Below are 14,612 nucleotides of genomic sequence, written 5' to 3'. Positions count from 1 at the left end.
CTACCACAGCCTCCACCAGACTGAGTCCAGCACAACTAGATGGTGCCCAGCTACCACCACTGACTGCTCTGACAGGGATCACAATAAAGGGTCCCGGACAGAGCTGGAGAAAAATGTAGAACAAAATTCTAACTCACACACAAAAAAAAAAACCAGACTTACTGGTCTGACAGGGACTGGAGAAACCCTGAGAGTTTAGCCCCCAGACACCCTTATACCTCAGTAATGAAGTCACTCCTGAGGTACACCGTTCAGCCAAAGATTAGACAGGCCCATAAAACAAAACGAAGAGTAACTATGGGCACACCAGCTCCGGGGCAAGAATGAGAAGGCAGGAAGGGACAGGAAAGCTGGTATTGGGAAACCCAAGGTCGAGAAGAGGAGAATGTTGACATGTCGTGGGGTTGGCAGCCAGTGTCACAAAACAGTATGTGTGTTAATTGTTTAATGAGAAACTAGTTTGCTCTGTAAACTTTCATCTAAAGTACAATTAAAAAAAAAAAAATCCTGTGAATTCTTCTTAAAACCAAACAGTAGTTTAGCTTAACTAGTAAAGAATATCTGCCTTGAACTTTGTGCTCCTTTAAGATCTACCTATATGAGATCAAATTGACAATGGCAACTCGAAAGTTAGATAGGAATCTAGGAGGCAGCACATTTATATTAATGGGGGAGGAACAACTTGGAAAAGGAGGGTGAGAATGGTCGCACAACTTGTACATGTAGAAGTTGTTGAATTAGCATATATTCTGCTATGTATATTCTTAACAGCAGCAACAAAAATAAAATAAAATAAAAGGAGCAGTCACAAGAAAGACAGCAATACTAAATGTGTATACATCTAATAAGAATTTCAAAATACTGAAGAATGAAGAGTGCAATAGAAAAATCCACAATCAAACTTGGGGATTTTAACATTGTCCTTTCAGCAATTAAAAAGGCCCTATAAAGAAAACTCAGTTGGCATATAGAAATTATGTTCCACATTGATTTGACCTAATTGACATTTTTAGAATATTACATCTAACGACATTATTTAAAGGTTATCTATCCAATAAAAAGGAAAACATGAATCTCCAAGAAGACTTGTAAACAATAGCCAAAAATTAGAAATATAGCAAATATGCAGTGACAGAAAAATGGAAAAATGGTGTACATTTATATAATTAAATGGTTCTAAACAATAAAAGGAATCAAGCATTTAAAAAAAAAAAAAGGTTTTCTCTTTATGACTGATTATAAGCAATTTGTTCATGACATGTCTTGAGTTTTTTTGTTTTGGGTTTTTTTTTTTAATGTTTCTGTGCTTAAGAGTTCATTGCTCTTTAATCTGTGGGGTTTAGTTTTAATCAGATTTGAAAATTTTTCATCTTTTTTTTTCAAATTTTTTTTATACTGCCCCTTTGTTTGGATACTCCAGTTAATGTATTTTAGGCCACTTGAAATCATTCCACAAACCTGCTCAATTTTTTTCAACCTTTTTTCTCTGTATTTTGGATACTATCTATTGCTATATCTTTGTTTACTAATCTTTTCTTCTGCTGTGTCTTATTTTCTATCAATCCCATCCAGTGTGTTTGTTGTATCAGACCTTGTATTTTTATCTCTGGAGTTTCCATTTTTAGTATCTTCTATGTCTCTATTGGACATGCAACATAGTTACAACTTTTTTAATGTTCTTGTCTACTAATTCTAATCTGTGTTCTGTTTCTGTTGATTTTTGTTTTCATTACGGGTATGTTGTTCTTTGCGTTCCTGGTTGTTGTTGTTATTATTACTATTTTTTTGCAAGGCAATGCCAGACATTGTGAAATTGCTGAATATTTTCATATTCTTCTAAATATTCTTGAGTTTTGTTCAGGGCTCAGTTAAATTACTTGGCAACAGTTTGGTCCTTTGTGGCCTGCTTTGAATCTTTTTTGATGGGACAAGAGGAGCCTTTAGTCTAGGTCTTATATTTTTCCTCTACTGAGGCAGCACCCATGAATCACCAGGTTTTCCATTATGGCTGGTGGGAACAGGAACTATTGCCTGCCATCTGTGGACTTAGAGAATTGTTTCCTCTGCTGTTTTCAAATGACTCTTTTCTCCAGTCTTAGGTAGTTTCCTCACATGTGTATGCTTATTGGCTTTCAGCTGAAGACTTTAGGGGGATTCTTTCAGCTTCCTAGAGGAAAGTCTGTCTGTCTGTCTGTCTGTCTCTCTCTCTCTCTGTACTTCCCTTCAGTACTCTGCCTTGAGAATTCTAGCCACTTTGACCTCCCTCAACTGAGAGCTCTGTCTCCTCTTTCAGGGTGACCATCTAGAAGTAAGCTTGGCTCGTCTTGTTTACTCTCCCTGTCAGGGATCACTGCCTGCACTACTGGTTTTGTCCATGTTTTAGTTGTTTCAGGTGGGCCAGTAAATCCAGATCCCGTTAACTGCATCTTGGCTGGACTTAGACATTTAGTTTTAAAAAAGAAAAATCCAAGGAAAAGATTCAGATCAGTCTGTATTTTCAGCAAGTTTGGACTAAATTTATTTCCCTTTGTAATTTCTAGATAATGTATTGATATCAAATACTTCATATGTCATGTATAAAAAAAATTTTACAAGATAATCAAGTATATAAAGATTATCTTCAACATTTGCTTTCTGCCCATCCATGGTTTGTGATGTGAAACTGCTTGATTTATTGATTAGAACAGTTATATCCTAGGTAATTAGGAAAATAATGTTTTAGAATATATGTAGCAAATGTTTATTTAATAAAGTTACTTAAATTTGACAGAAAACATTTTTAAACCTTCTTACATTTCAAAATTTATTTAGAGTACTGACAGTTTTTATAGACTCATACTTTAGGTTTATGGACTTCATTGTTTTGTGGGTATTCTTTTTCTTTTTTTTTTTTTTTAATTGTACTTCAGGTGAAGGTTTACAGAACAAATAGTTCCTCGTTAAACAGTCAGTACACATACTGTTTTATGATATTGGTTAACAACCCCACGACATGTCAGCCCTCTCCCTTGTCGACCTTTTTTTTGGTGAAAATATACAGAGCCAAAGATACACCATTTCAAAAATTTCTACATGCACAGTTCAGTGACATTACGTTCTTCCAGTTGTGCTGCTGTTCTCACTTTAGATGGTTTACAGAACAAAATAGTTTCTCATTAAACAGTTAGTACACATGTTGCCCTAATGACAGTGGTTAACAGCCCCGTTTTGTGGGTATTCTTATGGAAGTCTTTGTATACTGTACTGTATTTTCCTCATTTTTTTTAATACCTCATAAAGGTATAGTTAATAGATTTTCTGTAATATAGATTTCTCATAATTAGTGTTTACGTTTGATAAATTTGGTATTGCAAGGAGATGAATGCAATATTTTCAGGCAGAGTGGGAACGTAGAAAGATGTGGACTTCATTAACAGAGTTAGAAAGTAGAATTTGAGTCTTGGCCTGCCTCTACAAGTTGTGTTACGTGTTCAGGCCTTACTTTGTTACTTTCTCATACAATCTCTTTGAACCTTACTTTTTTCTTTAAAATGGCGTGATGATACTCATCTCAAAGGCAGTTGTCATTGTTAGATGCGTTTTCTGAAAGTGTATCATAAACTGTAACTGCTATATGAAAACCAGGTATCATTTTGAGGTTTAGCTTGAGAGGAAGATTTGCATGTACTTCTGCCTAACGTTAAAACCTAGAAGTGTCACTTGGCTTATTCTTTCTTTGGTTTGTTTCAGAAATTTTTTTAATTTGATTTTTGATACCCAGTTTAATGGAATTAAGTTGTGTTATCATTTCTCTATTTCCTCAGCATCACACCACTTGCACTTAATCCACACAGTGATCTGTAGGTTGTGGAGAGAAATAAGAACATTGCCCAACAGTTCTACATCTGCGCCCACATGTTTCAACAAAGAATACTTTTCAGCAACACTCATGAGTGTCTCTTAGGTATTAGGATGTGCAGACCTATAGGCATTAAACTAAACGTATGAACTCTGTAATATTTAGTGAGAAAATTTGAGGAGCAAGTCATTAAGTGAAATTCTTTGTTCTCTGTAAATGCCAGTGAATGTAATCTGTGGAGTGGATTGTTTGCAATATTGGTTTTTATGGTCTAAAAAATTTTCTACAGAATGATGCAGGAGCTGTTCCTGAGAATCAGAATAAAAGGTTACAGAACTATGTGAAAGTTTGCCCTGTAGTTATGAATCGGATTTTAAGTGGAAACCACAGTTGTTTCCTTTTTTCTCATTCATGCTTTAGCAGAGGATATGATGCCATAGAGCTGGCTTGGTTTGTAATTCATTCAGTTGAAGTTCTCACTGCTTTCTTTTCCCTTTTAGAAGCCATACCAGTTTTGATGTATTGTCAAACTACAAAATGCACTTGTTGGATATTTAGGGGGGAAATTTAAATATTATTCGGCAGTCTCAGTACTGACTGGCATTCCAATTTAGTGCTATTTTGAAAACATAGCATAAGTAAATAAATGCATATATGCATATTCTTGTGTTAGGTCGTATATGGGCATACAACTGCAGACACATAGGAAGCAATTTTGAACTCTTTGAATATATTAATTTGTGTTTTATATTGTTTAACTTGAACATAGCATGTTAATTCTCTTTTATTCTACCTTAGCATCAAGGCATGCCATGGGTTGCCTCTCATAAATGGACAAAGCTGTGACCCTTATGCGACTGTTTCTCTGGTGGGCCCTTCTAGGTAATGTTTGTTGACTTATTACTAGGTTTTTAAGTTCTGAATGGACAAAAGATTTATAAAACTGAGGTTCTAAGAGCAAATGCTGAATGATTATTAATGATACAAAGTAGTGAATGCTTTGAAAGAAAGCCTTCGATGAATTGTTACATCCTTGAAAGCAACCAAATCCTGTTTTATAGAAAGAAAATAACGGGTACCATTTCAGATTTTCCAGACTCTTAGGCTGTGGGGAATAGCCTCAGTTTTACACTAGTTAAGATGATCTTTAAAACACAGACTTGGCTATTTCAGTTATCAGTGTTCCTACTTTCAGATATTTTAAGAGTTTATAAAGGTAAAATCCTGATTTAATAAATGCCATTTCAAAATAACAAGGACTGAAAATATCTTTTCCACTCATGGAATTTGTGCTCCACAGAGAGAATTCCATGCTGTAGACAAACTGCTGATGTACCAGAATGTGATGAAGTGTACTGTATTATTGATTTAAATGTTTAATGGTGCTTATAAAGAAACCTACAGGACTTTGTAATATTTTATATTTTATAACTTCATTATGGTTTCTTTCAGGACCTGACTGATCTGAAATTTGTCTAAAACTTGAAGGTTTAGAATCAGGAAGCAAAAAACACAATATTCTCCTCTACACACTCAGGCATGCCCGCTCCTCCTTCCGAACCCCAAGCTCTCTAGTTATTTTTTAGAAAATCACTAACAGGTCATTTTGAAAAATATATCTATATATGTATATAAAGTACCTAGCACTTACTGGGTACTCCAACAATAGAATACTATTATTATTACAGACGTTTTAAAATTTAAAAACAGATAACTCAATCCTATAACATTAATGTTATCAGATGGATTTTTGCTTGCATGTTAAAAATGTTCAGTCTAACAGATTTTATAATCTATACCTGACAGACATACTCTTTCGTATGATTGTTCAGTAACATACACAAAAACTGGCATATGAATTTGTGTTTTAAAAAGTCATTATTGGTTTTGATATTGTACTATAGTTGTATAAGATGTCAACGTTGAGGGAGTCTGCGGGAAGGCTGCACAAGACTTACCTGTACATTTCTTTGCAACCACCTGTAAATATATAATTATTTCAAAATAAGAAGTTAAAAAAAAAAATCACTGTTGGAGCTGAAGCCCAAGGAGTAAACTGAGTTAAGAATGCTTTTTGTGTTCCTCAGGTATTTTTCAACATAGATAAAGGTACTCCAGATCTCATTGTCTTCCTTCTCACTCTATATAGAGTTACAGAATATTATATATTGCTTATATAATGGAGTATGTTTTTTAAAACTCCTGAAGAAAACTTGACAGTCTAGTATAGCCACAGAGGGAATAATATTCAATCTTGGCATATATAGAATACACTGAGCTTGTGTATTCTTTGATTTTAGTTTGTAGAAACACTGCAATTCCTCCCCTACCCCAAGTAATATTTAGAACTACAGTCTTCCCTGAGTCATCTTAACAGTTAAACAAAGATCAGTCTCCCTGGTTGGAAATAGCATGTTTTATAATTGTGTACTATTAAGTTCTACAAGGTAAAACTCTACCACATTGGAACAGGAATGACCAAAAGAAGACAAAAGTAAAGAAGAAAACAAGCAATCCACAGTTTAACGAAATCTTTTATTTTGAGGTAACTTTTTGTTTTATATAAATGTTATTAACATTGAATATTTAATAATTGAATGCTGGTTGACTTCTTTTCTCAAACAATTGCCACGATAACCATTTTATCAAAAGCAGTTTTGACAAGTCCACATCTATATAGGTGGTTCTCTTAGGGTTCTCTAGAGAAACAGAACCAGTGAGATATAGGTAGGTACATGTAGAGAGATTTACTTCAAGAGATAAGCTCATGCGATTGTAGGGGCTGGCAAGTCCAAAATCTGTAGATCATATGACAGGCCAGAGTCTCCTGGTGGCTCATAGGCTTGTGGGAGGCAGACAAGTCCAAAATCCATAGAACAGGTAGCAGGCTGGAGAATTCTGCAGGCTTGCATCCCAGGATTTGTAGGACAGGCAACAGGAAGACTGAGGGTGGAGAGAGAGAGAGTTCGGCCAGAATATGTATTTATAGTCTGGAGGCAGACCATACCGTAAGGAAACTTCACTTTCAACTGATTGATTACAGTAGATTACATTATGGAAGATGATTACGTTGTATTGCATTAGATTGCATTGTGGAACAGCAACTAGTCTAGTTTTGGCCAAACCACTGGATCCACAACCTAGCCAAGATGACATGAAATTAACTATATCACAGTGGTTCTAAATCAATAAGAAAGTATATAGTAATTATCATTTAATATTATAATCTAATAAGTCATTTTTTTAGAACAAATATTCAGCTTTATTTTCATTTGGATTTCCAACTCTGCTGCCTTAGCCAATAGGAAGTAATGTAAGTAAAACTGTAGTAACATGAAGAGCTTGGTATTAATACATTTAATTCCAGAAAGCTATTAAAATGTTTGTCCAAGTTCTTCACATAAGAAGATGAGCCCAGCACATTACTTATTGCTAGCATACGTTAATAAGGAACTCCTTCAGCAACTAAGAAGCCTTGGTGGTGCATTGACCTGGCTGCTAGCCGAAAGGTGGCTCCAGTTGGAGAAAAGACCTGGTGATCTGCTCCCATAAAGATTACAGCCTAGGAAAGCTTATGGGGCAGTTCTGCTCTGTCCTGTTGGGTCCCTGTGAGTTGGAATGAAGTAGAGGGCACACAACTTTAGCAACTATGTAGCAGTTAAGCATTTCTCTTCTGAATGCAGTAGAACCATAATGTGATGCAATGTAGGGGAGGCCCAATATAGAAAACAAAGGCAGAGAGCTCTGATTGGTTTGGGAGTGGGAGACCTAGGGCAACACCCACTCCCCAGTCATCCTGTCACACCCTCCTCTGCCATCCCACCTCATCTGGCCTACCACCTGACCCATGGGGCCGCAGGACTCTGCAGAGGACTGTTTGAAAACCACTAGGGAGGTAAGTATATCAGCACTCGGTAGATCTGAATTCTACTCCCAGCTGATTTTGAACAAGTCACTAAGTGAGACTCAGCTTCCTTCTCTCGTAAGAGGATAATTTTGTAAGGGAATAACATAACAGCCCTGCCTAACTCATAGAGTTTTTATAAGGCCCAAATGTGAGAATGCTTGAGACCATAAAGTACTATATGATTAAGGCCTAATTACAGTATTCTTTTTGCAGCTTAGCCTAATTCACTGTGGATACATGCTTATTTTTATGGAGATCTTCAGCTGCCTTGAAGTTGTCCCAAATACAGTGCTTTGGAGTTCTTTACTTGGAGCATTGTTAAAGAAATCCTTTTTCATATTATTTGAAAACTACAGAAAAAAATAAACTCTCTAAAAGGTTGTGTTCTAATAGTGGAACATGTTGCAGTTGAGATTAACATTTAAGAAAGGTTTGAAAAAAGAAGTTACATCTGTTGCTTTTTCTCTGTGTGTGTGTGTGTGTGTGTGTGTGTGTGTGTGTGTGTTGATATTTCAAGGTAGAGTGAATGAGGGCACATCTAGTGGTGAATGATTACCATTTTCTGGTAGAGGAACACAGGCTGAAGGAAATGTCAAAAGTGAAGTAGAAAGAATTGTAGAGGTGGAGTCAAGGGAGAACAAAAATCAAAAGAAAACGTACCAATGTGAGACTTTTCCATTTCCTGGCTAACGACTTAGTATGCTCGTTCTGCATTTATTAATGGCATGGAGAAAACAAAGAAGACAGCAACAAAAGGGGCTACTGACTAAAGGCAGTCACACTCTCCATTAATCCCCATACCTTAAACCTCAGATGGGATAGAATCTACCATGCCTCAGGGGTCCTTAATAGCTGAAGGTCAAGGCCTCACCTGCTTGCTGTATCCTAGAGTACCTATTAGGCCTATTTGTTGAGGTGATTGATTATAAAGGTTCAGTCTTTGCTCTCTAGTTAGAGTAACAGTCACAATGTCTGCACATGCATGTATATACACTGCACTAAAGCATAGTAGTACTAGGGAGGTCAGATGAGCTCTGCTCCAGGTGAGATGGTGGGGATGGCTTAAAGAAGGGCTGGATTTTCTTAAGTGAGAGGAAAGAGAGTATTTGAGAGAAGGAACATTTTGCAGAGCCACAAAGACAGTAAAGCAGAAAGTTAGTCCAAAGAGCATGAAATAGTGATTTGACTGGACGGTTTGTATAAGAAAATAATGAGAACCAAGACTAAAAAGGTAGAGTAGGAGCAGCTAATAAAAGGCCTTCAGTGCTAGGCCGAGATGTTTAAATTTTAGTCATTGAACCTGGAAGTGATAAGAGTAAAGCAGTGTTTTAGGAAAAATTAACTATAATCTGTGGACTTAGGTGGCTTAGGGAGAGAGAAAAAAGATTGGAAGACTGTTGTAGTTTAGGTGTTAAAAACGGGCCTGATTCAAAAGAGTAATACAGGAATGGATAGGAAGGGGAAGATGAGAAAGAAACTACCAAGTTCAAGCTAACAAATTGCTTATAGAAGAAAAGAAAAAGAGTTGTCCCCATGGTTTCAAATCTGGAGAAATGGAAAAATTAGGAAGAAGGAAAACATAAGTAGTTCTGTTTGGAACGTAATGACCTTGAGATCCAACATGGAAAATCTTCAAATAGTTCATGACTGAAACCTAAGAGAGGTGGTTGTAGATGAAGACTCAGGATTTCTTACAAAAAGTCACAAAAGCTTAGGGTGTTCAATAAAGGAGAAAAGCGAAGAAGCTCAGTTCTGCCATTTATTAGATATTCAGCTTTGTGTGTGTCATTTAATTTCTGTATTTCACCTTCCTCCTATTTTAAAATGAGGATAATGAATCTAGCCCTGCCCGCCTCAGAGCCGAATTTTGATGAACAAAGGAGATAATGGATATGAAAGCACTTTGGATGTGAAAGCACTTTGTAAACTGTACAGCATTATGCAGCTCCAGGTTATTTTTAGAGTAAAATAAAAGATGAAACTTTGGAGAATACCCATGTTTACAGTTCTGAGAAAGAAGAGGTACCAGAGGAAGAAGCAAAAAGAGCAGACATTTGCCAGGATTAAAAAAAAAAAAAGTTGCCTTGAGACAATTCTGACTCATGACAACCCCGCATGTGCAGAGTAAAACAGTGCTTCATAAGTTTTCATGGCCGCGACTTTCCAGAAGCAAATGCTAAGCCTTTCTTCAAGGTGCCTCTGGGTGGGTTTGAAACTGCCAACGTTTTGGTTAGTAGCTGAGTGCTTAACCATTTGTACCACCCAGGGAGTCCTAGTGCCCCTAGTGCCAGGATAGTGCCCCAGGAAACTCAAAGAGTGTTAATAGGAAAGGAGGTATAGTCGTATAATCACTAGTGCAGATGTTACAGAGAGGTCAGAGAAGGTAAGAACTAAGAATTGATCACCACATTTGGTGATTAAGAGAGAGGTTTTAGGAGAGTGATCTGCGCAGAAGGCGCATTATAAGGAGGTTACTGTGGTGCGTGGGTGGTGAGGAAATGGAAGCTGTTAAGGATGGATTAGTTTTGAGATATTTGTCTGTGAAAGGAAAGAGATAGGAAGATTAATTTAATTAGGTGGAGGATTTTTTTTCGACTCGAGTGAGGTGAATGAGCTGGTAAAGCTATAATTAAAATAGATTGAGTGCTTATGCTTGTTGCATACTGTGTGTGGGTGGGGTAGTCCCAGAAAAGAGGAGGATCATGTCATTCTCTTGTTCAGGAGAAGAATATGAGAAAACTCAAATAGAAAGGCCTGTGTGAGAGTGACGTATTCAGGTGCACAGTAGTTGAGGAAGTTCCTGTAATGTTCTTGATATTTTTAGCAGGAATGTGAGCAGAAAGTGCAAGGATAGGACTGGTGGGAAAGTCTTCAAACAATTCTTAGCATGTGCAGCTTCATTGTGATGGGAAGATTACATGCGAGCCAGAGAACCTTATGCTGCTCTGTATAGAGTGGCTAGGAATGGTATGGAGGCAAAGGTTTCTTTGGACTTTTTTTTTTTTTTTTTTTTAACACCACCTCCCTGATATTTCCATGGCTATTTTCATATTTAGCTTTTGGGTAAAATAGTATCTGGGCATTTCTTTCCAGTATCCTCCATATTTACGGTTGAACATTTTGAGGATGATAAATTTTTTAAGTTCATGTAGGAAAAAGATACTTAAAATTTTTTTTTTTACTAAAATATTTTGTTACACAATTTTTTTTAACTAAAGTATTTTGTTACAGGTAACCAGATCCAGCAGTTACACGAGAAAGTCCCAGTTCCAGGTAGAAGAGGAGGACATTGAAAAGCTAGAAATTAGGTATGTACCTTTGAATTTTACAGAATTGCTTTTTTCTGTGCCAAAAGAAAACCCTAAATTTAACTTAAAAAAGTGAGCTAAGCTTAATCTAATTCTTATTAGCAGGTTGGTTGGTGAAACCTGCATCATCAGTTTAAATCCAAATTGTATTTTCTGAATTGAATTTCTGTGCAGAAATAGACAAGGTGTATTTATTTTATAAACAAATATGACCTAATCTTCAGTTATTATATTAATTTTTAATTTTTCCCAAATGTAATTGTTCCTTAAATTTTTGAATCATAGCATAATGGGTACAAAGAATATATAGAAAATCAATTATATCTCAGTCAATTTAGAAATAATTTTTTTATTCTTCTTAACATATCTGCTGTCTAACAGAAATTTCAGTGAGGTAAGGAGTCTCGTAAGATAATTCAACAGGTGCATGTGTTTGAAGTTTGTGCTATTTCCTAGGTCTTAAATATTTATGCTATTTGGGAGGGGAAAGTTGTTGTAAATGCATGTGTAGGTGTGATGTTAACAGTGTGTTCATCTAAAGGGTATATTACTCATATGTTTGGAATGATCAGGTAGTGTATTTTTCTAAATCACCCAATTTACATACTAATTGGTTATAATTGAGAGAGAAACTGTAGTGTTGTGTTGGTTTCTTTTCTCAAAATCAACAAAGTAATTCTGTAGTCCTTATTGCTACAGATTAAAATAAAGCCTAGACTTGAAACTAGAAAACTTAAGTGATTTCTTTTAGACTTTAAATTTACTTTCTGTGCTTTTAAATAAAAGCTAGTCCAGTATTTGCTTTTCTAGTCTAGATAGTGAGGCCTATGACAATGCTAACATCGCTTACTTTTAAGCATGTAAAATTAATGCTGTAATAAACACATCAAAGTGATTTGAAGCTATTCGGGGTGTGTGTTCTCTTAAACATTGTTTGCAAAAAATGAAGCCAGTTTTCCATTTTCAGGATCGACTTATGGAACAATGGAAATCTGGTCCAAGATGTTTTCCTAGGTGAAATTAAGGTTCCTGTGAATGTGTTAAGAAATGATTCCTCTCATCAAGCTTGGTAAGAAGACAAACATTCTAGTGCACTCCATAGTAGGTCATCCACATTAATGTCCTGTATATGCAAATAAATGCTTTCTATGAACATATTTTAAATTTGCAGTGGAGTAAGCCAGAAATCATTATCATTAATTGATTTAGTCATTAATTCATTATTGCAGAAATATAAGCAGATTGATAGTTTTATGACTTGACCTTTGGTACTGGGTTAAAAGAACTGAATTGTCTAGGAATATTTTTCATTTCAAAAACTAAATCGTAACTCAAGGGGGAAACAGAAAACATTGAAATCATTACATGCGAGTTGGCCATGTGAGAAGATGCTTGGTCACAAATCAACATCTGTGGTTCGGAAGCTTTATTAGGGATCATGGGAACTGTGGATATTTGAAAGCAAAGGATTTATTAAGGAAATCAGCTGTTTTATGGCATCTAACCAGTGATTTTCCTTCTCTACCCCCCATTGAAGTGCACTGTGTATGGCCCAGATGTTATGTTCTAAGTGTTTACAGTCTAGATACTGTTGGGCTGATTGAGTTAGTAATACTTTTCAGGAGCTCTAGGTAGTCAGTAATGGCTACAATATTGTTTTTACCTTTTCATGACTCAGTAGTAGTGACATTAAACTGATGTTAAATTAAACTTAGTGTTCAGACATTAAATTGATGTTCATTTCCTTACCACAATTGATGTGAAGCTATTATTTTTTCTGCCCACAGCACTTGAAAGCATGAATATCCTATCCCTTCCAATAGGTGGCCCAGCATCCCTCATGCTAGACTTGGCTTTCAACTGAGAATAAAAGAACATGCCTTTCTCATTTGCCTTTTAAGGTCCACTTGTTAGAACTCTGCTTCAGCTGCCTGGAAGAGGAGCTGAAATTAAGTATTTAGATGTTCTTACTGTGGGTGTCGGTTTCATTTGTCCTTAAAAAGAGCCTGCCTCTCCCGATTGGCCATCAGACATTCTTCATTTTGGACTCAAGCAGTTAGTTATCCCTTGTAGACTAATTTTTAGACTCTTGAAATTTTCATTTTATTTTCAGCACTTGCTAATGCAGATCTAAGGTTTATTGGCCTTTCCGGTGGTATTTTGTATGTTGTAATTTCTAAAACGCATCCACAGAGGGAAGAAAACCTAAACTTAGTCACTATAAAAAATGTGTAAACATTTGTCCTGTTGTCCTACCTCCCTTGCTTGCCTTCTTTTTCCTTCCTAGCATACATTTTCAAATGAAAATTTCTGAACTCAGTTTGTCAAGTCTTCAGTAAGATTATATGCCATACTACTCAGTACGAAAGAGAAGAAGAAGTTGTTGTGCCTCCCAGGCCTCCTGAAAGTGAACTTGAAATGCGCCACATAGCCTGTATTTTAAGTAAGACTATTTCCAGTCATGCCTACCAAATTTGGTAAAACTGTTCAACTATTTTGGCATGATATAAGAACACAGACAGGTGAAAATTTGATTCCTTTAGCTTTTTCTCTGGTAATAGTATTAACATTTTACAATTACCGTCTGAAAGTAAAAATGTAAAATATTGATATAGCGTGAAATAGAAACATCTGCTTATTCATGTATCCGTAGTATAAGGAAATATTAAAAGGTGAATGCCATTTCCGGTTAAGTCAGAAATTAAATTCTGACTCTTTTGTCAGTTGTAGAGGTGTAGCATCCCCTTGTGGGAATGATGGTAACTGCATGAAAACTCAAGAAGAGCTTTATTTATTCACCTACAGGATTTCAGGCATATTCTTCCTAATCTTAATGTTAGGAAAGAGTTAGAATAGTTATCACCAATGTAATTCTGTTGTTCGAAAAGTCTCCATTTGCTTTCCTTTCCCATGTAATTTCCACTTAGTGTTTGTTTATTGTAGTCTTCTCCTAAAGACTGATTTTTTATAGTTACAATTTAATTTTATTTTCAAATTATAACATGACCAGAAGAACTAGATAGTGCTTGGCTACCACCAACGACCGCCCTGACAGGGAACACAACAGAGAGTCTCTGATGGAGCAGGAGAAAAGTAGGGTGCAGAACTCAAATTCTAGTGATAAGACCAGACTTAGTGGTTTGACTGAGACTGGAGGGACCCCGGAAGACATGGCCCCCGGACTCTCTGTTAGCCCAAACTAAAACCATTCCCAAGGCCAGCTCTTCAGACGAAGATTAGACTGGACTATGGGACATAAAATGATACTCGTGAAGAGTGTGCTTCTTAGCTCAAGTAGATAGGTGAGACTGAATGGGCTGCTCCTATCCAGAGACGAGATGAGAAGGCAGAAAGGGACAGGAGCTGGTTGAATGGACATGGGAAATCTGGGGTGGAAAGGAGGAGGGTGCTGTCACAGTATAGGGAGAGCAACTAGGGTTACATAACAATGTATGTGTAAGTTTTTTGTATTAGAGACTAATTTGAGTAGAAAACTTACACTTAAAGCACAGTTTTATATATATATGTACGTATGTATATATATCATGATTCAGTCACC

General features: G+C 36.3%; 1 protein-coding gene across 4 annotated transcripts in view; it reads left to right on the top strand.

Annotated features, from left to right (window-relative positions):
* RASA2 (RAS p21 protein activator 2) overlaps positions 1-14,612 on the top strand; it is a 122,564-nt gene that overhangs the window by 63,716 nt on the left and 44,236 nt on the right. For all 4 annotated transcript variants that reach the window (XM_004385080.3, XM_023739342.1, XM_012558040.2 and 1 more), the window contains exons 6-9: positions 4,637-4,720; positions 6,311-6,383; positions 10,977-11,053; positions 12,021-12,122. In XM_004385080.3, the coding sequence (XP_004385137.2) occupies positions 4,637-4,720; positions 6,311-6,383; positions 10,977-11,053; positions 12,021-12,122 (336 nt within the window). The remainder of the gene's footprint in view (positions 1-4,636; positions 4,721-6,310; positions 6,384-10,976; positions 11,054-12,020; positions 12,123-14,612) is intronic.

Source organism: Trichechus manatus, unplaced genomic scaffold (assembly GCF_000243295.1).
Source record: "Trichechus manatus latirostris isolate Lorelei unplaced genomic scaffold, TriManLat1.0 scaffold00132, whole genome shotgun sequence".
Classification (NCBI taxonomy): domain Eukaryota; kingdom Metazoa; phylum Chordata; class Mammalia; order Sirenia; family Trichechidae; genus Trichechus; species Trichechus manatus.
This window is presented reverse-complemented; position numbering and strand designations above follow the sequence as displayed.